The 24373-nt window shown below is 40.2% G+C and overlaps 1 protein-coding gene across 2 annotated transcripts in view; it reads left to right on the top strand.

Moving 5' to 3' along the window:
* furinb (furin (paired basic amino acid cleaving enzyme) b) overlaps nt 1-24373 on the top strand; it is an 83037-nt gene that overhangs the window by 24924 nt on the left and 33740 nt on the right. For both annotated transcript variants that reach the window (XM_079679967.1, XM_079679966.1), the window contains exons 3-6: nt 10317-10415; nt 17015-17110; nt 19039-19167; nt 19310-19386. In XM_079679967.1, coding sequence (XP_079536093.1) covers nt 10317-10415; nt 17015-17110; nt 19039-19167; nt 19310-19386 — 401 coding nt within the window. The remainder of the gene's footprint in view (nt 1-10316; nt 10416-17014; nt 17111-19038; nt 19168-19309; nt 19387-24373) is intronic.

Raw genomic sequence — 24373 nt, 5'->3', positions numbered from 1 at the left:
AGGGGAGCGTCGCTGGGGGCAAAAGGGAAAGACACATACTGTAGAATAAAGGAATTAAACTGACGAGTGCAGAATGGAAATGGAAGTGGAACCTATTTACTTCAGCTGTTCAAAACTAGGGTGACGGAGCCTGACAGAGGCTATGCTGGCACCAGGGAATTCAGCATAGGCGATGTGGAATAGAGCAGTGGGCTGAGTTTAACTCTGCATATGAATAATACAGCAGCCTCACAGACTCCTGGCACTCTTAAACAGGCCACTGTCTGAGGAACCAGCCGCAGGGGACAGCTGGAGGCTGGAGGCGTCTCTCTTTATTGACCTCATCGCACACATGGAGAACTGAACGCAGAGATATACATAGTTGTAAGTGAGTCGGTGCATGCAGGTGTTCCTTCAGCGCTCTGTGATGTTTTAGTGAGAGTGTGGGGGGGATTTCTGTTTCAAGGGTTTTGTTTTTTTTAATGCCGTAGGGTTGCATCTTCTTGTTGTATTTCTGAAGGTGTTGACAGCTTCCATTTTCTTGAGCTGAGCCCTTGAAGTGAAGGGCACATATCAGGCAGAGGACATTTACACATTTTGTTTCCCCTGGTCCATCACGGCAGCCGTACAGCCACGGTGCCTCTCCCAGTGATCCTCCCATCTTGCAGCCATTGATAGATTGACAGATCTGAGTCTATGAAAAATCTATAGGACAACCCTTTGAGTGCCCCTCACATTGATTTTTCATGGATGTAGTTACTGTACTAACAAGCGGCAGGCTTTTTATTCCTTGGGAAGTTTGCCCTTTCTTGAATGTGGAAAACAGATTGAAGGTCATGTAGGAGCACAAGGGTGCAATTCAAATAAAGAGTGGAGGAGGAAGAAAGGGAAGTGTGTGTTGTATGTGCTTTTTTGTATGGCATGGCATCAAGGCAACATGTTGCCTCAATGCATACACTAAGGGCCAACAGCACTCTGGTCGTACTTGAACAGCACTTAAGAATGCTTCGAGCTGTAACATACTCATTATTTCACAACATTTTCGGTCGTGTTGAAGTGTTTTCTTCTTTTTTCAATTAACTCTCCAGCTATTATTTGTCTTTCTCCTCATTTGCATGACACATGCTTCATTGCATGAGCTCTTTTTTAGATGCACACACCGTGATGGCACGCTTGTCTTCATCGTGTCTTTATATCCAAAGAGCAGTGATGCTGTTCTCTTCAAAATGTCTGTTTACTCTTCCCCTCTCCCGTCGGCTTGGAAATTAACCTAGTTTGATCTCAATCCTTTGCTTTCTGCTAAAGTTGTTTTCATACATCATCAAGTCTTCTCCTGCTTTTGCTCATGGCAAGTGGAAGACGTCCCTTGTGGCCCCTGTTTCATGCAAAGATTCTGTTTACCAATGCATCTAAATATGTGTTGGTATATCCCTCATCCTTTCTCTTTCTTTTCTCTTCTCTGTTGCTTGCTTTTTAATCATTCCTCAATGAAAGGTAACAGAAAGTCTATGAAGGATAACCAGCTACCTCTCACCCCTAGGCTTGATGGACCATCGCTTAGTAATAGTGGAGCAGGTTAGCAGCATGATTACTGATATCAAAGGAGAAATGGAGAATCCACTGCTGTGCTGTAGCGCTGCTAAAAACCAAGCATCCAACCTTCCTTTAACTCCATGAATATTCTGGTGAAGCATAGTCAAAGTTGAGTGTTTATAATTTGAGTTGCACATTTCTCCGACCGTGAGAGGGATTATAGAGAAGAGAATTATAGAGAATGTAGAATCAGCCCAGTGAGACAAAGCTCAAATAAAAAATACAAGGAGTGATCTGAAATATTTAAAGGTCTTTCTCTCGCACACACACTATCCCTCACATGTAACCTCTCTGTATTGGTCTCTGTCTCCCGTTCTCAAGGCCAGAGCTCGGAATCGTTCGTGTGTGAGGTGCGTGTGCTTGCGAGCACATTATGTAAATCACTGTAAACACCAGCAAGTTCGATATGCAGGCTGGTGGAATCAGTGACACTCTGAGCACGCGTTTGGCTGAGTGATGATGTAGCTTTACCCTGAATGTGTGTGTGTGTGTGTGTGTGTGTGTGTGTGTGTGTGTGTGTGTGTGTGTGTGTGTGTGTGTGTGTGTGTGTGTGTGTGTGTGTGTGTGTGTGTGTGTGTGTGTGTGTGTGTGTGTGTGTGGGTGTGGGTGTGGGTGTGGGGTGTGTGTGGGGGGGGGTGTGGGGGTGGGTGGGTGTGGGGGTGGGTGTGTGTGTGGATTTTGATAAGCAACCTCTTCCTGCTCTGTGCCTTATCTGTTCTCTTGAGAAAAGACACCAAAGAGATAAAGTAGACTAGGCATGCTACTTTTTCCACATTTTTCTTTGTATGTCCGCAGCAAATGCCTGAGATGAATATATGATGGCCATTTCATGTTTCTGGTGGAATCTTACTGCATTGCATCAAGGCATGAGAGATATGTTGTGTATATCCAGGCATAAAATCACAGAGGGTGAGAACATCATTGATTCGAATTAAAGGCACTAATCATTTAGAGTGACAGAACTGTTTAATGGGGCCCTATTTTAGTTTTTTGTAGGTTGTCCCTTTCCCTTATGTGATGTTGTACATGTAAATGGTCTGCAGAGGCTTCAATCCCAAAGTTCCCTCCAGAGACACCCACACTCCCACCCTGCCTGAAATGCCCCAATTTGACTCCTTTGTTTACTTACGTAACAGTGACGTCACTATGTAACGTTCACGCTTTGCTAGCACTCCAACACATTGAACGTGTTAGGCAAAGGGGCGGGACATGTGAAAGTGTTTGACCTTTTACAACAGAGCCGGCCAGCTAACCAATCAGATCAGACTTGGCTCTTGTTCAGACAGAGGGTGAAAAGAGGCTGTGTGAATCACATCTGACAGTAGAGGTACAAAATAATACAAAAATGAGCCTGAAAATGAGCATAATAACTTAAATGTAGTGTTATGGTAATATAAGTGAAAGGCCTGGCATCAGTTGGGCCATTTCGACTGCAGGGCCTAATACGGCTTAGTACGGTATAGTTAGGCCTTGGTAGGCCAGGCTCACTTTATGCTGCGTTTCCATTACAGTTTAGGAACTGGGGTAGTAACTATAGTAACACAGTGTAGTGGAAATGCGCCATAAGTGTCATGCATGACTTTAGTAGCCATTTCCAACTTTTTCCCCTTTCTTCACTCATCTATTATCCTCTGATGTATTTCTTTCTCCGGCCTCAATTTCATTTCCTCCTTTCTTTCATATTCAATGTGTTTACTCTCCCAGAACAACAATAAGTCTGGACGGACACCGTGATCTAGCTTTGCCTTCAAGGTCTTTGTGCCATATTATTAAAGAAGATTTATTCAATGGCCCAAATCGGCTTTCACACCTTTCATGCTGCTTCTGTCCTGGTTCTGCACTACTACTAAAGGGACGGTCTTCAGAGGCATTTTGTTAAATCTTTGCTATTCCGCCGCATAATTAGCCAAAACAGTTTTGTGGCTCAGCTTTTCCCAAGACAACAAGTCTCCTGAGCTGCTAAATGCAGAGGAAGCGTGCAACATGCAGAATTGGAGCTAAGATACAGACAAATAATTACCCTTCATTTGAAAACACTCAATTAGCCTCTATTTCAGAGTAAAATGATGACTTTCTCCTACTAAGCGGAACCCTAGAGTTTCAGCTGTAATTAGTCCAAACGATGGAAGCCCAGTGGCTCAGTGGAGACCATAACAACACAACTGTTTTATTAACCCAACAGCAAATATCACACCATGCCAACGCACAACAACAAATTTGCTGTACATATAAACTGTTAGCAACCAAGAGCACCAATTCCTGTGTGCTTTAACAACTGATGTGGGTTCTCTGAGTAAGCAACATAAATCAAAGGAGAGGCAAAGTCTAAAAAAAAAAAGTGAAAGAGGAGAAAGGCTTGGTGGGCTCTGTGGCAATCAATGACAACAGATGTACAACAGAAGCTGCCTGTGAGTGCCTCTCCACTGCACAGCAGAAGAGCATTGTGTGCATTGCTGTGTGTTTCTCACACTTTTATGTGCCCACTGTTGCATCTTCCACCAAGGTTAGAGAAATCATATATCACAGGCTGTGAATTACAGTGCTCACTGTTTAGAGTGAATTATTATTATTGCTTTGTCTCCAAGCAGCCATTGATGCTAGTGTTTTTCCCTGAAAGATAGGTCTGATTGACGCCAGTTCCAATAAGGGGGATTTGCCTTTGCACACAAGCTTAAGGGAATAAACTAAATGTGGAAGTCTGTCACAGTCAATACTAGCGTAGTGGACCTTTTAAGCTCCAATGCTGAATACTGAACATTTGTATTCACATAAGCACACAGATACACATGCTTAATCGGCTGACATCAACACACATTCTCTTATTTTCCTAAGCCGTTATAGTACCAAACCTCTATTCGAGTTAGCATAGGTCTCCCTGCAGAATTTAAGTGCCGTGATAAGACAAATTAGATCTTACTATGAACCTTTTCCATTGCCTATCACTTGGGAACACCAAAGCGTGTCTGGTATGAAACAAATTTCACAACAACTGCGTGCTCTGCATAATTTTATCGTCTTTAGTTTGATGAGAATGAAAATAAAACGTTCCCTCTTTTTTGACATTGGAAAGTTGCCTAAACACTTGTATGCACACACACTGCAATGTGAAACAGCATTAGATTACAGCCCAGTGAAAGCTTGCTACATTTCTGTTTCGGCACCACCGATCTGAAGCCAATCCCCTGTGAAAAATATTGACTTAACATCCGTGGCGTGAGGTGGCTTGAGACCAAGGCAGCCACCATAGAGGGATCCAAAAAAAGGGACACACCAGAGTGGGATATAAGAGACACACCATGACATTACATTCGGTCACCTTGAAATCAAGCAACCACTGTGATTGATAACGTCAGCAGATGGCTTGAATTACCCCGTGGAGTGTAGAAAAATGTAGTGTGACCTCTGCTTTTGAACATGCTGTGGTGAACCGTATATTTTGAAATGTATTGCCCTGAAGCAAGTGGGAGCAGGGAGAGAAAATAGGCAAGGTCAAGGATTATTAAAGAAATAAAAATCATCTGTATCACTGATTGGGCTGAAGAAATGATGATGCCTCTTTGATGCTCCACACATCTCTCGGACTGACTGAAGGTTTTTGATAAGCTATCATAACGTCAGCAGCATTTCAAATACAGCCACCTTTCAGACTCCCACAGCTTTGATGCGCACTCCTGTAAGTTCAAAGTTGTTGAAATTACAAGCTTGAAATACTTGACAATTATATCACAGCTTAGACAAACCTCCACTTTCAAAAACGGTCGCTGAATTAAAGGAATTAAAATGTCCAATGCTAAAAGCAAATTACCATAATTACAAAGATTGAATAGGGAAAAGTCCCTCTGTCCACGCTCGCAGACTCATAGAAAGAGAGAGACAGAGAACATTGGAGGCTATAGATGGATTTCTAAGCATTACAGTGAACTGTTTACAACTCAATTTACACAACATGAATAACTTGTTTTACTGATGATCAGCTAGGTTATTGTAAAATGTGCGTATTTGATTGATATTTTCTTTTGGGCCTATACCTCTATGAACGATTAAAGCCCATTAACAATACTGAGTCCACGACTGTGAAATATTCTGTGATTGGGGTTTTAGCTGGGCAAACCGCCTACAGACACTACCGTAGGTTACTGTGTTACTGCATAACAATACGAAATGGCTGGCAGTTTGCTGAGGTTAGCGAAAGTGAGCTATTTGCACACTGTTGGTGCTAAGGGAGGCTGAGGAAAGGCAAGGCAAATATCATTATCATATATTAAAAGATCATGGAGGTCTCGTTTAAAAAATAAAAAAGCAATTTTACGTTAAAAAACATGAAGACGTAACAATATACCGTACATAGCAATAACATTACACTTAGATCCTTGCACTTAGCTTCATCAGAGGTTATTTTAGACTGAGAAATATTTCACCATTATGACTTACCTAATGTTGCTGAATTCTGGTTTCACATCTGAATCTGAATCTGATCCATACTGAGAAAACGTTATCTCAGTGTCATTTTCAGCCAACAAAAAAATCTCCAAAAGACCTCAACAGAATCTCTGTCATTTTTTTATAATATATAAAGAACATCAAAATACTGAGCTCCATTAATGCATGGATTTGGAGATCAGGTCATCTAAGGGGAGAAAAAGAGATGAATATGCTCCATTTATTATATCTTAAAATCGAACACAATGGTCACCTTCACTGGAGTTTAGAAGGACATTTAGACCAAAGTCTGAAACTATCAGAGAAGATAAACTGAAATATACTCTTTTGGATAAAGTGAAACGAGCAGTAAACCTGACTACACAGGCTCTAAAGCAGGGGTGGGGAACCTTTTTCCTCTCAAGGGCCATTTCAATTTTTACAACATCCTTCGAGGGCCGTACAAGTTATTGAACTCAACGTCTGCTTAAAAAACTCAAATCACAGCCCATTCATTTTGCGTTTCTTTCATGCTGTGCAAAGAAAAAGCAACCTCTTGACTACCAAAACAGAAAGATATGGACACAAGATGTGTGCAACTGTATTTAGTTTCATACCCATGTGGACATGATTTCAGTGGGGAGGGGGGGTGGATCTAACCTCATCTAGGGGGGTTTGGGGGCATGCACCACCAGGAAGATTTTTTTTAAATGTTGAAGTTAAAAGCATCAATCTGGTGCACTTTGAGAGCAACATGAAGAGATCTATGGATACATCTCTCAACACCCATATGAAACAGAACTGTAAGCTGATTTTTTTCTTTATGGATATTTTACAAATCACTTCCCTTTTAAGCTGTATTCTTGTTTATTAATAACAACTTTTTTCTTATTTCTAAAATCCACCTATCTTCTGTAAAGATCTGTTGCTAATTAGTGGTGGCTTGATTCACATGTTAACACATTGACAGATGAGAGCATTCTTTGAAAATGTAAAATACTGTATGGCTTTTGCTTGTATAGCCTACATGCTCTAATTACATACATGAGCCTGGAAATTAATGAGTGTAACAGTTTGCTTTTGGCCTTAGGGTTACATTTGGGAAAGTCTTGAAAACACAAGTTTGCCACAATTCTGATTTCTCACAGAGCTGACATAAGTTAATATTCATAAATGTAAAATACCCTGGTATGGATACATATTTTATGTCAACCTTCATAACCTTCATTATTCCACTTGCCTGGGGTTACCCCAATCCTATAATCTTATATTTGCATTCAGATTTGCACTTATTTGGACTTTTTGTTTTTACTGCTGTTATGCTGGGCCATATGGAGGAACTAACAAAATGTGATGTTGGATAAATAATCAATGTGGACATTATGCCTGAGTGGGTAAAGGCGAATAATAAACTGCTAGAACAGTTTTCTAAATTTAGAAAAAAACATCACTTTACTGCAATGCAGCCTTTAAAACCAGCAAAAGAGACCTATGCCATATCTCAATATCAAAGATTTAAGATAGTATCTAGTCTCATATCACATATATATATATATATATATATATAAATATACATATAGTGTTTATAATACAAACACTCTAAACTACAGTCAATTAAATTTTGCAATATATCGATATTATATCAACTTTATCTAATATCGGTATATTGAACATCCTTTAGATATATGGGTGTTTCCTTCATTCATGTCATTATAAAAACACTATCTTGTATACTTGGTCAGATCGTATACCTTTTAAGCATTTTTTAGTCGTTTATTTTTTTAATTAATTTTTTTATTTCATTATAGTGTGTACAGTAATCAATGCCACTTCATTTATATTGTAATACCATAGTACACTCTTTTCAGTCGTTTCTGACATTTTATAGACAAACGCACTAACCAATTAATCCACCGACAATTGGAAAATTATTTCATAATGAAAATAATCGTTAATTGCAGCTCTACATCCCCTGTCTAGACTGATAGTTTCAATTAAAGAGTTATTATTAGGCAAATGCATTTGTTACTCATTAAATATGTATCTCAAGGCAACAGGAAGTTATATATTGATGGAAATAGGTGAGAAACAACAGTAAGAATAACATGAGATATGAGTGTACAGTAAAGGGCAGTATACCTCTCAGGCAGACTCGCAGCACAGTGGCAGGGTGACTAATGACCTGCAGTGCTCTCAATTATTACCGCTGGCACACACACACTCACGCAATATGATTCATTCTGGTTCAAACTAAAGAGAAGCATGACTCAGGCAGCTACACCAATATTTCCATCTCAATTTCCCAAGACCCAGAGAGTCTTGGTCTAAATGAGGACATCAGCAATCTAGGAAATAGGTCTGTCCGACAGAAAACCCACCTCTGCGCCGCGAGAATTAGCTTCCTGCCCTTCCGCAATCAATGGGAAAGTGGGTCTCGTTCATATATTGGGTCACTTCCCTCATCTCACCTCAATCTTGCATCATTCAGAGGCTATTTCCTTTTGAATCGCTTTAACGTTATATTCATGAAGGGGTTCCTGTAAGGTCAGATGCTGATGTACTGAATTCACTTAAGATGTCAAGAAGTCAGCATCAACATAAGATCTTCCACAAGAGTGTCTCCAAGGAGATTATCCTGTTATTGCGATAATATTTCACCTTTCTGTCAGTTGTAAGCTATATTAATTAAGCTATACAAAGCTATATTGCCTATTTGGCATCTATATGCTTGATATCTTGGATTGTAGTGATAATGATCAAGCTATTTAACCCAGGGAATTGTCCTACGTTGACACTTTTTTACCACTCTTGCCACATTTGTAATCATTGAAGGATTGTCTGTATGCAGAGCTGTCTCCTCACAAAGCAGCCTTATTCATCTTTCACACACATCATTTTGTGCAACCCGAACTCTAAGGGAAAATTAATCATTTTTGTACAACGTTGAGTTATTTAAGACTGATGGCCACTCAGTTTATGTGGAAATGATCACAGCAAGTGGTTTAAAATCAGGTCCTAATTACAAATATTGGACAAATGAATAGTAATAGGCTGGCAGCAGGCTGGCAGTGTTGTATCAGCGCTGCCAGAGACTGCCTCTGAGCTCCAGCTCAGTCTGGGCCCTCGCAGACAGCCTGCCTGCAGAATGTGCCTGCAGCCCCAGGAGAGCCTTCCATCCTGCTGCGTCTGCTCTTCTCCCGCCTCACACACATCCATCCTGCCTGGTCGGCCTGTCAAACCCTGCGCCTTCCTCCCCCCCCCCCCCCCTTCCCTCCCCCCTCCTCCTCTTCCTCCTCTCTTCCTCCGCTCCACTGGGCTTGTGAAGGTGAGCCAGTCCCCAGTGGCACGACTGTACAGATTGCAATGCTTCCTCTTCAAATGGAGGCGTCTCTCCTGTGAATACCCTTGTAAAGAGTGGCTGGGCTGCTCCTCTTCTTTCTCTTCCTCCGCTCACTGTTTGGTTATTTTTGTCTTTTTTTATCTCTGGACATCTGAATTATTTAACTCAATCTTGCTCTCAGGTCACCTCTCCTTGACCGTGACTCGGGGAGAGACAGGCTGCTCCGTGTCTCTCAAGAGGAAGGCTTACTAAAAAAAGCTTGACGCTTGAAGTTGCAGGCCAGTTTGGGGACAAATGTCACCCATTGGCCTGCTCTTAAAAGCGCTTTTATGAGCAGGATGTGTGACGGATGTTTCAGTCTTGCTTTGAAGTGACACTGCCTCTAATGTATGCATCTAGTCATGTTTTTCTAGTGTCTAGCTGCTGTTGTGTTATGGATTACTTTCTGTTGGTGTGTGTATACAAATGTGTCTCTGACATGTTCTCCTGCAAAGGGCTTAAGACTCTTCATCCCATTTCCAGGTTTGCACCAGTTCATCCAGGTCGTGTTGGAATAGAGAGCTTTTTCTTGTATTTATCCCATAGCTAAAACATGATTCTGGGCTCTGTTCAAATCCCAAAACATCTTAGACTGCACTGGCTAGTGAACATTTAACAGCTCATTGAAGTAATGATACAAGACCCATTGGGTTACTATCAACAGCTACAGTTCTCTCATGCGGCTTTTACAGCACTTCAGTGGTTAAGACTCTTGCAATGTGCTGCAAGTGGAAATATTATAATGGTTTCTGCTGGCCTGTTCGGTAATAGATACTCATTTAGCTTTTAATATATAGACAGAAAATGCCAGACTCCAATGTTCAATGGACATGTTTTCAGCTCTTTCCTAAATGAACGCTGTCTGCACATTTGCCTTTGTGAGTGTTATCTAGCCATCCAGATGCTGCAGGTGAACTCATTACCTTTTCCTTCTCTGTTTGTGCAGGTTTTTGGAGATTATTATCACTTCAGGCATCATGCCGTGGAGAAGAGAGCTGTGTCTGGCCACTCGGGGATGCACATCAGACTGCAGAAAGAACCACAGGTAAGACTGTTGTCAGCTCTAACACGGCTCATTGCAGCACTACGTTAGCAACAAAGGGCCAAAAGACAGATTTGATTACAAACTCAGAGTGTGTATATCACAAGAAAAAAGGATGCCAGCGTCAATGACAGCTTGTCAAACTCTATGTTCTGTTCAGTCCATGCGGTCCTTCCATCTGTCCCCATGACCCAATCTGAGGTACCAACTAGCTGTAAATATGCAAATAAAGCCACAAAAACAACACAACAGCTGGGAGTCGTTTTGTGTGTCCGGTTTTTCTTTTTTGTTTTGTTTTGTGAAATCATTATTTGCATCTAAATGTTAACTAGAGGGAAAAATTGGCAGTCATCCGTCTAAACATCCAGAAACAAGAACATTTACCTTGCTTGAATGATTTTCAGATTTTGACATCTGATCCTATTTGCACACAGCCCAGCAGCTAACAATCCATACCTTGCATACAGTGGTATAACTCGTCTCATACCATAATAGTTGAGTCAGCATGAAAAAGCCAACATGGTGAAAGGAAGTTGTTTTTTTCTTACATGGGATTGAGAGAGTACCGGACCAGTATATCAATTCCATACTGTGTTTGTACTGTTCCTAGGCAGGAGAAATCACAAGCAGTGTCCACTTGTATTCTATTGTAAGGTTGTCGGGTTCTTTTATGTATTGATTTTATATAGACAGAGAGAATATTCTCATAGACAGAGAACACCAGAAGAGAGAAGGGTAGGATGCCAGAGGGCTCTTGTTCTGTCCTGTTTTTAAATCAACCTTTTCATACATTCTTTAAATACTAAATGTAATGCACTGGCTGAAAACAATTGTGTTGGTTCATTTAGAAAGCATTATTTACACTGATAACACTTACATTTCACACATTACTCTTAAGTCCTGTAACTGAACACACTACCTAATATACTTTATATCAAAACACCTCACACTACAGAACAAAAAAAACTTTGAGCAAACACTACCATCTTTTTGATTTTATTTACAAGCTAAAAACATTCCTTGTGCATAAAAATGCTAATTAGATGTGAAATATATAAATTATTACATTTCTGTGATGTGAAGGCAACAGGGCATATGCTACTATAATAAAATGTGTAATAATAGTCACTATCAGAATCTCGCCTTATATATTATCCAATAACACAGAAGACATTTTATAGAAAAAAAGCAAATCAGTTTTTCAGATTCACTACTTCTTCAGATTGTGTGTGGGGTCAACAGCTGAGATGAATATAGTACATTCCTACAGTCTAAGAATGTCATAACCTTTATCAAGCTGTGTTGGTGGCTGCTTTTATTCAACACCGAGCTGTTGAGGGAGGAGATGTTGTTTGGGCCTAAATGCCACACAGGTCCCATTAAAAAATAGTGACAGTCCACAAACCTCGCTGTGAATGGATTTACGATTCCAGACATTTTGGTTGACAGCGAGAATGTTGAAAAATATTATTTTTTTCTAATATGTAATGATCTTTTGCCTCGAGCACCACACACAAAATGCCCTTCACCTTGGCTGCGAGTGGAATATCATAATAATAACCATAATAATAATAATAGATTTATTTTGTAAGCGCTTTTACAGGTGCTCAAAGTCGCTTTACAGAGATAGTGAAAAGAAAAGAACAACAAATAAATATAGCTGAAGTCAAATTTAAAATCAAGCAATATAACAACAATCACACATTAAAAGCCAGATTGAAGAGGTGAGTTTTTTGAAGCTGGTGAGGAATATCAGTGGCAAATACAGAACCCGAGAAAAAGAAAGAGTGCTGATCACAGGCATATGAATGTACTTGATAGAATAACCTGTATGAGTAACTGTCATTCATGTTGCCATCATCCTGAGAGTGATAGTGATCTCAATGCACTTATATAGCTTATATATATATTGCAAACCCAGGAGCCTGTAAAGCACTTAGATGTGACATTCTGTGTTTTATGACTCTAGCACGGTACATATCAGCAATGCTTTTCAGACACAGAGAGAGATTGTGCTAATAGATAGCAGAAAGCAAAACCATTAGCAATATTTTCTCTCCGTCACTGTTTTTGACGATATTGTCTGGTTATCTTTTGATAAGTCTCGCTCTTAACCTTTGATTGGCCAAATACTCCCTTCACAGTCACATTTTCTACAGTTTGGAAACAGAGCCAAAAGGGGATGCAGAAGTCTAGTGTTCTCTCGGACTACTTGAACATGACAAATAAAACCAAAGAGATACTAGCTACCAAAGCTTTTAACCTCAATAAATAATGTTGATAGGGTTGACACATCACTATTTTAAATGGTGAAAGCTTCACTTAAATTGACGCCTGTACATTAACGAGATTTGCAATTGATGTCATAGAAAAGTTGAATAGCTGTCAACCCAGACAGCAGCAGCTAATAACTACAGGTACATGTGCACAGGAGTACAGTAGAACAGCTTTTTTTCAGTGCTGCTGACCACTGACTGAACAACACACTGCTGTCATGTTTACATTGAAAACATCTAGACACAGCAGTGGAAAATGCTTAAAATCTTAAAATCTAAAGCTGTAAGTTACACAGTGATAACAATCTAGGGCCATCTATAGTAAGGTAGATGTAAAAAAGATCAGTAAGAGAACTCGTTTCCAAAGCCCATGTCAAGCTGTTGGAGGAGAAGACTGATGTGGTCTGACAAGTGCTGAAGCCCCGAGACATCATTATTGAGATACGGTGACATTCAGTGGGGCCAGTGTTGTAGGGGGTCAGGCTAAGGCAATGTGAACACGCCTCTGACAGCCTATGGGTTCAAAGGTGTCTGCCTGAAAGCTAGGAGAGTACTATAGCATTCAAATGGTCAAAAGAATGTCTTTGAAATGTTCAAATTCCGCAACTAATTAGTTGTATTGGTCAGTCAAAGAGGCAAGCACTTTTGTACTTTTACCATGGATTTAATTACATACTATACTGGAATTTAGAGCTGTACACATTGGTGAGGGATAAAAAATGAATTGTAGGCAGAACTGCAGGATTTATAAGAAAAGATCAATCCCAAATGGATGTCATCTTTAATAAGAGGCTCGCAAAGAGTATAATTAATCTGGATGATGGAATGTGAGTTTAACTGTGTGGCTAAAATGCCTTGATATTTTCCAATTTGGTGATTCCACTTGGGAGAGAAAGCTTCTTTTATTTAAACGTTGAGCCCTCACAGTAGAGCCGGGGAGATAAAGAGATTCCGTCTCATAGGTTGGTTTCTGTCAGTGGTTCAAGTTAGAAAAATACTTTAAACTCCCGCTATTTAGGGCTTGATGTTTCTGGTTAAGGAGCAACAGTTTGTCCTTAGGTTATTTACCCACCCACACAACCAGAAACCAACCAAACCTCAGGCAAATCGTGACCACTGCCAAAAAACACAGCAGCATAAGTGAGTGGGTTTTGGTTTACATGAGTTTATCTACGCACGTTAGTATATTCATATTTGTGTGTGACATCTGAACCATAGCAAAAAGGAAACCAAGGGTTCTGCCTCACCTGGTTCAAAGCAAACATATTTAAAAGGCATTGAATACATAATGGTGGGGTTGAGATTAGTCAATGCTAAACTCTGGGCTTGTTACAGTGTTTCCTCTCAGTAATCCAGCTGCTGTCTCTCACATTAGCTCCTTTGTCTCGTTTCCTCTGCTCCGTGGTGCTAACATGTCTCATATCACCATCCCCTTTGAATAATCACACAGTGGCGAGATGACATTGGCAGCTGCATAAGCTTTTACTATTACGCTTGCAAAGGGCTGTTTGTCATTTTCTCTCCACACCCTACACTTTGTCCATGAAGGAAAAAAATCTATTTGCATTGAGGTGGCTGCTGTTGGTTTGGTCAAACGCAGTGTAAGACAGGATACTGCGAGCTGTGTTTCTGAGGGACGTTAAAATACATCTATCCATCTCTCTTTGGCTGTAAGAGTGTACGTTATGTGCCCTTTACTGAGCCTTACTGTAAAAGAAATCAAGCATGTGGTATTTCATATTCTTTATTTCCTCAACCATTGTCTCATTCCAAGCTGGTCTGTGGCTGTCATTGTGAAACCCACTGGTCCCTACTCAGGATGTAAATGTATCAGTATGAGTCACAGGAGGGACTGAAATTAATAATTATACATAGTGTTTGTTGGCATTAAATCATCATAGGCGGTCCATCTCTCTCAGATTGTTTAATTTGAATATGTTAAGAAGGCTGGAGCTTTACAATTATCCTGTTATTCATAGGATTTTTTTAAAATGGTTAAGGAAAGTACAGGCTGTAACTGATGAATATTTTCATTCTCAATGAATCTGTTGACTATTTTCTCAATTAGTAATTAAATGTCAGAAAATAATAGAAAATGTCTATCATAGACTCTCAAAGTCCAAAGTTATGATTTAAATGTCTTGTTCTGTCTGTTTAAAACGCAAATATATGCAGTTTAATATAATATAAAACAGTTCAAAGATTTTCAATAATATTTGGAGACACAGGGAGGAAAAAGCTACATCAGGCTTAGGACCTACTTTCGGGTGAATTTATTGTTGTTTTTCTGTCTTTCCACAGGGTTTATTGATAATAACAAAAGAAGATTGAAATACACCAGACTTGTCCTTTAAATGTTTTATCTTTCTCCATAAACTGTGGAAACAGATTTATATATCAAAGCTCAGGTTGTCTCTCCGTCTGTCTCTCGGCATTACAAACAGTCCAGCTCGACTTCTCCTTCGTCATCAGACAGAGAAGCCCTCAGGACGTCGTGCGAGAGATGGAACAAATGGTTTTTTTCTCGGGCGGATCGCGGACCTGAGCCACGTTTAGACCGTGATTGCCTCTTTGTGGGGTTTTGTTGGGCTACTCTTTGTCCTTGTCCTTCACCTCAGGGTGGTTTTTTCTTCTAGACCGCTGTGTTTTCATTAGTTCTCCATCACTGGCTCTTATGAAAGACATTGATTAGACCTTGTTTTTCTCCATAAGAGTGGATTTTCACACATGTGATCACAAAATATTCAACAATTAACCTTAAAAATAAGATTTCATGACATTGTTTCTACTACCCTGAATGACAGTAATATAATAAGATGTGAGTTGAATGTGTAAAAAGTTTCATCATTTGCATGAATGAATTTGCTTTATAAACGAGAAGCTATATTTCCCACAGTATCCAGCCCATCATCTCATGCATTTATGGGTTGAAAATTTGCTGCAATAATAATGTGGTGTGCAGTTATAAATGTGATGTAATGAGATCATTGTTCATTAGTCCTGGGTCACTTGAGTAAGGTTAATGGCTTCATTCTCTGAGGCAAAGTTTTCAACTAGGTTATGAGCAGTACCACCCTCGGTAGCTGCACCGAGCCAGTTCTCATTCAGACCACGTGCTTTCTGCTGTGAGAGCATGAAATTATGAAATCAAACAAGTGGAGAAGAATCACTACTCAAATCAACTCTGACGGCAACAAGCAAAGAGGGGAAAAACTGTCGGAAATAACTTTCTATACTTGAGCAACAAGTTGGACTTTCAGTATCTACTTGGTATTGTACAGGAGATTCACAAGTTTAGACACGCTTCACTTGAGTGCTTTTGACAAAGAAGTAGAATGAGTTTAGGCTTTGTCACCTTCAGCGAAAACTCAGCATAGGAGGCATTTATCTCTGACAATAATAATGCAAAACAGCTTTTGCTAAAACTGCTTCGGAAGATAAGTGTCTCTTCTATGGTGTCTATGTAAATTCCGTCTGCTGCAGAAATAGCAGTCCAATTTTAAAAAATATGGTTTGAATTTGTTGCTCCTTAATGTTCAACTCATAGCTGAAACATTTTTGTTAAAGTAGCACCACAGGTCTTTCCACCTACATCCACTTCTCTTCATGGTAAACAAGGCTCTTCATAGATACTTCTCATTGTTTGGATCGCTGTCATACTCAATTCATTTTTGTAAGACAGTTTTTGCATGGAAATAGGAGTATTTTTGTACACTGTTTTTTAAGAAGTGTTACTTAATATGATTTTATCTAACAGCTTGCTTATCAAATGTGGCAATTCAGTTTTTTTTTGGCTGTCTGGAAGAAATCTGAACCCATATGAAAGTCTATTGGTGTCTTTAATCATTCTTACAGCTGACAATAATGCACACAAAGTCAAACACCTGTCAAAATATATACATAAAAGCACGGAAGAAGACGTTAGACAGACATTAAATATTTCACTATTGCGTATTGGCAAGGATGTTTGGAACAGTTTTTTGCTGTTATCAAATGATATACTATTTGTTCTTTGACATTTAGTGTATCCCCCCCCATACCAGTCCTCTGCAAAGCCCAGCAGCTTCCAGGACTTCAAAGGTCCCTTCTCCGGCTCACTGTACGGCAGCCACTTTCCCTCAGCATCAGGGAAGGAAATAAATTAGATTTGCTTCACATCTCTGCCTCTAGTCTGGTTATTGCTATTGGAACACAGCTGGGGCCATGTTTTTTCACCGTCGGTGGGACATTGCAACACTTTCTGAAATGAGAACATTAGTAATGACACAATAGCAATAGAAGATAATTATGTTAACTATGAATTTTCTCTGTGTCTGTACACCCCAGGTCCTGTGGGCAGAGCAGCAAGTGGTGAAAAAAAGGAAGAAGAGGGATATCTATGAAGACCCAACAGACCCCGATTTCCCCAAGCAGTGGTACCTGGTGTGTGATGGTCTCTTATCTTTATAGCCTAGTCCTAATTAGTCCGTCGTTAAAGCAAAATGTCAACCCTTCAGTATGTGTTTTATTTCTCAAATGGCAAACATAGTGTTTTTTGCTGTATAATTTAAGAGCTGCAATACATCAGTCAGTAGACTGTCTATTGGTTTTTTGTATTTCATTTGGAGTGCCTTTTAAGCTTTTGAGGCGAGGTAGATGCTTCTTTGTATTCAGATTTGCTCATAGAAAAGTGTTGTCCTGAAACATTACAGCTCTGCAATTATTTCTAATTAAACTTTGAAGGTCTCCTTTTTCAGTCCTGTCTGAACACCACTCAATAGTTTCCACTCTGCAGAAGCTTGTGAGGGCACCTAAATTAAGATGTATTCATTATCGCAGCAGCAGAAGTTATTCATTCCCTCATGGTCACTCTGATGAGCATACATTGAATTGCTGTCTTTTGTACTAACCCTGCAGCCTTTAGGTGTAGCTGCTTCACCACCAACATTTGGTTTCCACAGTCACGGATATAATGCAATGCATCCCAGAATGCTGGGTTGAAAAGAAAATTAAATGTCAGCACCAAACTAAACTGTATCACCTGTGAAACATTGATAGCAAATGGTCTTGGCAATGTGTCTGTTTCAGAATGCACAGCTTTTCCTCTGAGATGCTTCAATTTGCCCTAATCTGCTCTTTTTTTTCCTTCTGTATGCACAAAAACCTCTGTCCCTGCAACGGATTAATGACAACATTGACTATCCCAGACATAAATCTCCAGGCGAATAGAAGTTGTGAAACCACCTCTGCCATTCAGCATTATACCTCTAATCGTCTAAGGGCGGAAACCCTTTCTTTTCTTAAATAAAATATTCCACGCAGCTTGGATTTTAAAACCAAACAAAGATGCTTTGGCTTAATCCATAAGCCACCAGTGCTGAAATGTTGTCTTGGATGTAGGATCAATATTTTCTTATCAAAGGCTTGTATATTGGTTTATTCTGGTACATGGGCTTCATCAGTTTCTAGCAAACATTTATTTAAGATCTGTATTGTGTGTGTGTGTGTGTGTGTGCGTGTGTGTGTGTGTGTGTGTGTGTGTGTGTGTGTGTGTGTGTGTGTGTGTGTGTGTGTGTGTGTGTGTGTGTGTGTGTGTGTGTGTGTGTGTGTGTGTGTGTGTGTGTGTGTGTGTGTGTGTGTGTGTGTGTGTGTGTGTGTGTGTGTGTGTGTGTGTGTGTGTGTGTGTGTGTGTGTGTGCCAGTTCAAAGCCCACTTCCAAGAATTTAAGCTACTTACCTAAGCAGCCAGGCATCCTCTGAGAAGTGCAGATGCAGGAGTCGTGCCCTGTGGAGAGAAATCAGCAGGAAACAGAAAAGCGGCAGAGAATGTTGTCTGTGATGTCTTTTCCTTTTCTACTGGTTTTCTTTAACCATCTCTTTCACCTCCGGCGCTCACTGCTCTTTATACTTCTCACTGTGCCAAATATCTCATCCGAATCAAGCTATACCACTCTGTATCCCTTTATTTATCTGCCTCCCTTCTCCCTATTTCTTCAGTGAGAGTGGGAAATGCTCTCACCGATTTCTGACCCGCAACAGGTTTTCAGTTTTTTTTTTTCTGACAGCGTAACTACAGCGTGTAGCTCACACTGTGCAGCTCTGCCCGAGGAGGCAGACATGTCGGGGTGATGCATTAAAATTGGATTATAAGTGTCCATGAACCACCTCTGATCTTTCTTCCCTTTTATGTCTTTGTGGTTTTCCTTTATTGAGCATTTCTATTTTATCATAAGATTGTGTAGCGAGTAAATCGACTCTGCAGATTGATTCTCACAAACACACATTATACACTAGTCCTTTAATGCCGGTTTGTCTTGGAAGTGTCCGTCACAGCAGATTGACAGCTGAACAAAAGCCTTGTGTCTCTTCCAGACCACCCCGTCACATCAAGACCTGAATACCAAAATAGCCTGGGCCCAAGGCTACACAGGGAAAGGTGTTGTGGTGACAATCCTGGACGATGGAATTGAAAAGGACCACCCAGACCTCATCAGCAATTACGTAAGTCAAAAATACAAAGAGGTATGACAAAGCCTCCCACGGCCCACTTACAGAACATTTCTGAGGAAAATGGAACAAAGTTAATTGCATGGAGTTAAAATTGGCGTGAATGATGCCCTAACTGTTTTCTGGTTTCTCTTAGGACCCTGAGGCCAGCTACGATGTTAATGATGGAGATGCTGATCCCCAACCAAGATATACGCAGCGAAATGAGAACAGGTAATTTGGAAAAAGCAGCAAAACTGGCAACATCACTACTAGGAATAAATCTTTACTGCCTCAAAATTCAATCTTTAGAAAATTGGCACACATGAGCAGACATTTTTAATTTCCTTGTGAGAGTGGCAATCACACCAATAAACTGAGAAATAAAATGTAAAAATAAAATACATAAAACAATGTTTTTACTTAATAACCCCTGTCCAAGTGTAAGTTGACAGTGTTGAGAAGGCACCAAGTCTATAATGCTTTTAGTTCAGTGCTTTTGGCCAAAGCATTAACATTTAGAAACCAATTATATAAAGTTTGAAGGCACTGGTGCAGTCATTCTGCAAAGTCTTGAAAGATTGTTCCCTTTTTTCTCCATCCTTGCTTCAGTAAACACGCCAAGCTGCTGCAGCTGCATTTCAACATCCAGCCCCACAGCCACTTATTTGTTGCTAATACAATCCTTGTTTACTTGCCCTCAGTGATTCATGCCATTCCCCTCCAGTCTTTGGTCGCATTAAAACACGTCCTCCTCCCTTCTCCCATGTTTCTCCAACACCACGGTCTTCTGCCTGAGCCCAATCCCCCTGGAGCAGATGAAAAGCTTCATCCTGCTTCTGAAATAGCACAGCAGGATTTGTCTCATATCTCTCCCTTTTTCTGGGACGACTGCCACCAAGTCTTTTTGTAGTTGTTTGTTTTTGTTCTTTATTTTGGGTTTCAAAGCGCAGTTGGTCAGAGGGAGAAGAGAAATCAGCTTAGCAAGTTTTCGTGAGATTGTAGAGACTTTCGTATGAGAATATAGATTCTGCGCAGAGGTTCTGATTCGAACTTTGGCATCCATCTATCTCTCTTGGTTTTTTGTTGTTGTCCTTATCTGAAATATGATCTATTTATCTACAGTATGTATTCGTCTTGAAAGGGGCTGGCATCAGCAGTTTTCTTGTCCTTGCCAGCAGCTAGAGCAGCCACGCAGAGCGACCCCAAGCCTTCTGTCAGAGCAAAGTAGATCCCACTCTGTCCTGCTGATGGAACAAAGCTCTACTGGAGAGGATTACTCCCTGCCTCTGGTTCACTTCTACTCCCAATCTGCACCATGCTATTACTTCAGGTTCAGAAAGACACACAACAATACAAGCACACAGGGCTCAAATATTTGGACTTGCACACTCTGCACTACCCAGGTCGATGGAACTGCCACAGCGATTACCTCTGACTGGATCAATTTACAGGCATAGGAAATGAAAAGCAAGGGTTTGTCTATGTGTCTACGGCGATGTTTAGAGTGACCTGTGGGCAAATGATATCCAATGAGTTATGTAAATCAGCAGCAAGTAATACGGTGCGACAGTGAGTAATGCACACAACCCCCTCACAATGAGATGATATGAATATATTCATAGGACAACAAAAAGCAAAGGAGAGTCGGAAGAGGGTATTTTCCACAGCCATGAAGGCCAGTTCATTTGTACTGATGACACGCAAGGCTGATTTTTTAATTCCCGCCTCTGGGTTCCTCCTTAGAGGTTCTGTAGTGTTGACTTGGCAGATCTGGCTGATTTTGTTGAAGGCTGTGCAGGCCATGTTGAAGGCTGCTTGAAGTCTTGCCAAGCAGGTAATCCGCTTGCGCTGTATCATGTCAATGTTTTTTTCATTTTTTTCTCCATTTCTTTCTCCATTCCTCCAAATTATGTCGGTGTGATTTGGGCGTAGAGGGTCGGTCTAATGGCAGAGGCAAAAAGGAATGATTCCGTCTCCTGCCCGCAGCCTGTCATTAAACCTGAATGCTATGATTTTCTAAAAACCTCAACCGTAATCATTATCCAGCTTTATCATCATAATAAAACATAATTTTTTTTCCATATCTATTATTTATGAGGTTTAATGTTGACCGTTTTGTTCCTTTTCAAGACCACAGGATTAGTTAATTAAGATTTATAAACATGAAATGAATATTGAATTATCACCCAGTCTGTAGGGATACACATTATTCTTCAGAAATTATTCATCCTGTATCAATTTGTTTTAATTAAATAAATACGTTACAATCTCGTCACAATCTAAACAATACACAATCCCTAAACAGTTATTTAATTTCCAAATCTTTAAAAAAAAGGTTTTGAGTGCTTTAGTCAAGTAACACTGAATGATATTCACTGTCCTGACACCTCTGGGGTCCTGACTGGGTACAACAGATCATTAAAGGAAAGATGATAAAGATCATAATCTTGCCCTGCTAAGCCTAACTGCTTACTGATCCCATATATCAGATCTTATTAATTCAGCATAAAAACTGCACACCACTGGAGATCTTTGAGGGGTGAGGTTTTTGCTGTGGTGATTACATTTCACCTTCCAGGTTGTAAACTGTCTCCATCTCTCCTCTAACTTGCCTGGGGAGAGCTGTTAGCATCTGTAGGGAACTTTTCACAGGGGTCCATTAATTGAGATCCACTTGCCTGCACCCTAGGATTGTGCAGTGGCAGCCTTTATTGAAAAATGATTGGCATGCAGCACAGCCTTGTGTGCTTTCAGTCCAAACCAACCCGTCAGCCCCCTGGATACTAAAGTGACTCGAAATCAAGGCTGAGAAGATGAAGGAAGGGGTGCAGCGGCTCGTCTGGTTGATGGCGTGGAGAAAGACCAACAGGACTGTTGGCCCGTCCCTCTCGTCCTATCAAATTGCTTTGTCCTTGGTGGTGAAATTTGTTTCTCTGACAATGAAAGTGCTTCTTCAGTAAAAATACAATGGATAGGAAAAAAATGTAAATGCACTGCACCAGATGCTGCAGAAGAAACACACCTTTTCATCATTACATTTTTTTACTTCAATCAATTAAAACGTTATAATCGACATCAGTCAGGGACAGCTGTTGAAAGGCCTGCAATCTAGATTACTACTTCAAATCAACTGTTTTACATTTGAAAAGTTTGGGGAAATAATTATTAATGTTAGTTAACATGTCAATAGATTCATAAATGTTTAAGCAACAAATTAATGTTCTGACAGAAGAAAAACTTTCCTGGATTGTTTCTCATGAATAAAACATTCAAATGTTTTACATATTAACAAATTATTCCAAAAACTGTACTTGCTTTCAAACTGTACTTTATCCCTTTTCAGGGATTTCTGGCTGATTGGACATTCATTCATAATTTTACCTACTTACTTAAATCAAAATGTGACAGCCACAGAGGTTAAATGTTTATATGCCACACTGTAAACACAACATTTAAAATATGCCACTGGGCTATATATTGTGTACTTGGCTGGCAGAAAATAAGTCTTAATCCAATTAGAGTACAGGCCGTGACACCAGTAAATGGCAACAGGGTGAAGTAATGTTTGTGCACTGTGTCCTTGGCCAAAAGGCTGGCGGCATGTGGTTTCTTAGTCCTGAGACATTCACTGTTTGAGTACGTGAATGCAGATGATAATGCCTGTCCCGGGCCTGCTGCACACAGACTGCCCACATATCTATATCTGTATGGAGGTAATAAACCTGAGTCGTCAAGGGTGCGCTATACAGGACAAATCAGACTGAAGGAGAACAGAAATAAGAGAAGACAGCTTCCTCCTGCGTCGCTGCTATCGCGTCTCTGTAACAGTGTTTTGACACAGCAGGTCGCAACGCGCTGCGCTGACTTCAATGCTGACACATTTTAATACACAACATTTTGTGGAATTGACATTCCTCAAGCATCCGGATTCATCGGCTTGTATAAAGTATGTTTTTTGACAAAAAATATATAGTCTGTCCTAGGTGAAGTCAAGCGCAGAAGACATTTCTAAACAGAGAAACTTGAGTCCGTCAAATAAGACCCTAGCTGTTTCTCCATCCACTGTTGCACAGAGATTTAAACTCTACGCGGAAAAAAAGCTATTAAAATGTGGTAACGTAAAGTAAAGAACCTTGGTAAAGAAGAAAACTTGTGTAATCCTTTTAATGAGACTTTTTTCAGCCTTGACAGTTTGACAAACATGTGTTGACTGCTTGCTGTGAGTGGAGAAGGAACAATAAGAATACAAGAGAAATCTTCAAGGAAAAATATATTTGTTCTTTATTTACTCTGGCCATCTGACGCTGCAGATAAATGCCCTTCACTGTTTGCACTGGGTTTATCAATTATTGTTTGCAAAGCTGCCATCCTTTGTGAAGCCTGAATAATGTAACTCTGCTCCCCCCTCATCTTTTTTACTCTGTCGGGGACAGCTTGTTTACCTTCCAGACAGCTAGGCAGACTTTTTTGGAGGTGATGTTGGCACGGCAGGGATGTCACTCTTTAACCAGATTCCTCAGGCTTTCTCTAGACTTTCCTGCTATTGTTTTTTCACCCAAGAAAAAGTTTAATTAAAAGCTGCTGTATTCTAACCATTTATAAAAAGAATAGACAAAATGGATTTGAGGAGGTATTCCGATCACCTGGAGTCTTTTATTATAATCCTGCTCAGTTTTCCATGAAGTTAATTGTATTGCTTTCAAGCCCCTTGCAGTAATTATCTCTACTGAGGATGTGATGTTTGATTTAGCTTTGTTTTGTTAGCAGGACCAAGGTAAAACCGCTGGCCCAATTTGAATGTTACTTGGTAGAAGGATGTAGACTGCTGAAAGGAAGAGCCCATTAACTATGGATCAGTTCCAAATCATGGCGCGAATACACATATGATTTTTCACTTATGGAAATGGCCTTGTCGGAGGTCTGAGCTTCCGGAGTGCCTTCTAGTTTAAACATGTTTTATTGCTTGGTAGACTTTATCTAATTTGTATTCCAGTTACCCACACCACTTTGCATCTCCTTGTGTTCATTTATGTCCTTTTCAGATAACTTTACAATGGGCAATGGCCATTCAGTCCACAAAAGCTACCTTTCAGCACTAATATTTGCGAATTTTCAAAACTAGAGAAATCTGTAATTTATTTTCTCACCTGGCTGTTTTTTTAGGGCAGATAATTCGGATTGAATTTTAAAATATGCAAGAAAGATTGAAGCCTACATT

The sequence above is a fragment of the Notothenia rossii genome (genome assembly GCF_949606895.1).
Source record: "Notothenia rossii genome assembly, chromosome: 5".
NCBI lineage: Eukaryota > Metazoa > Chordata > Actinopteri > Perciformes > Nototheniidae > Notothenia > Notothenia rossii.
This window is presented reverse-complemented; position numbering and strand designations above follow the sequence as displayed.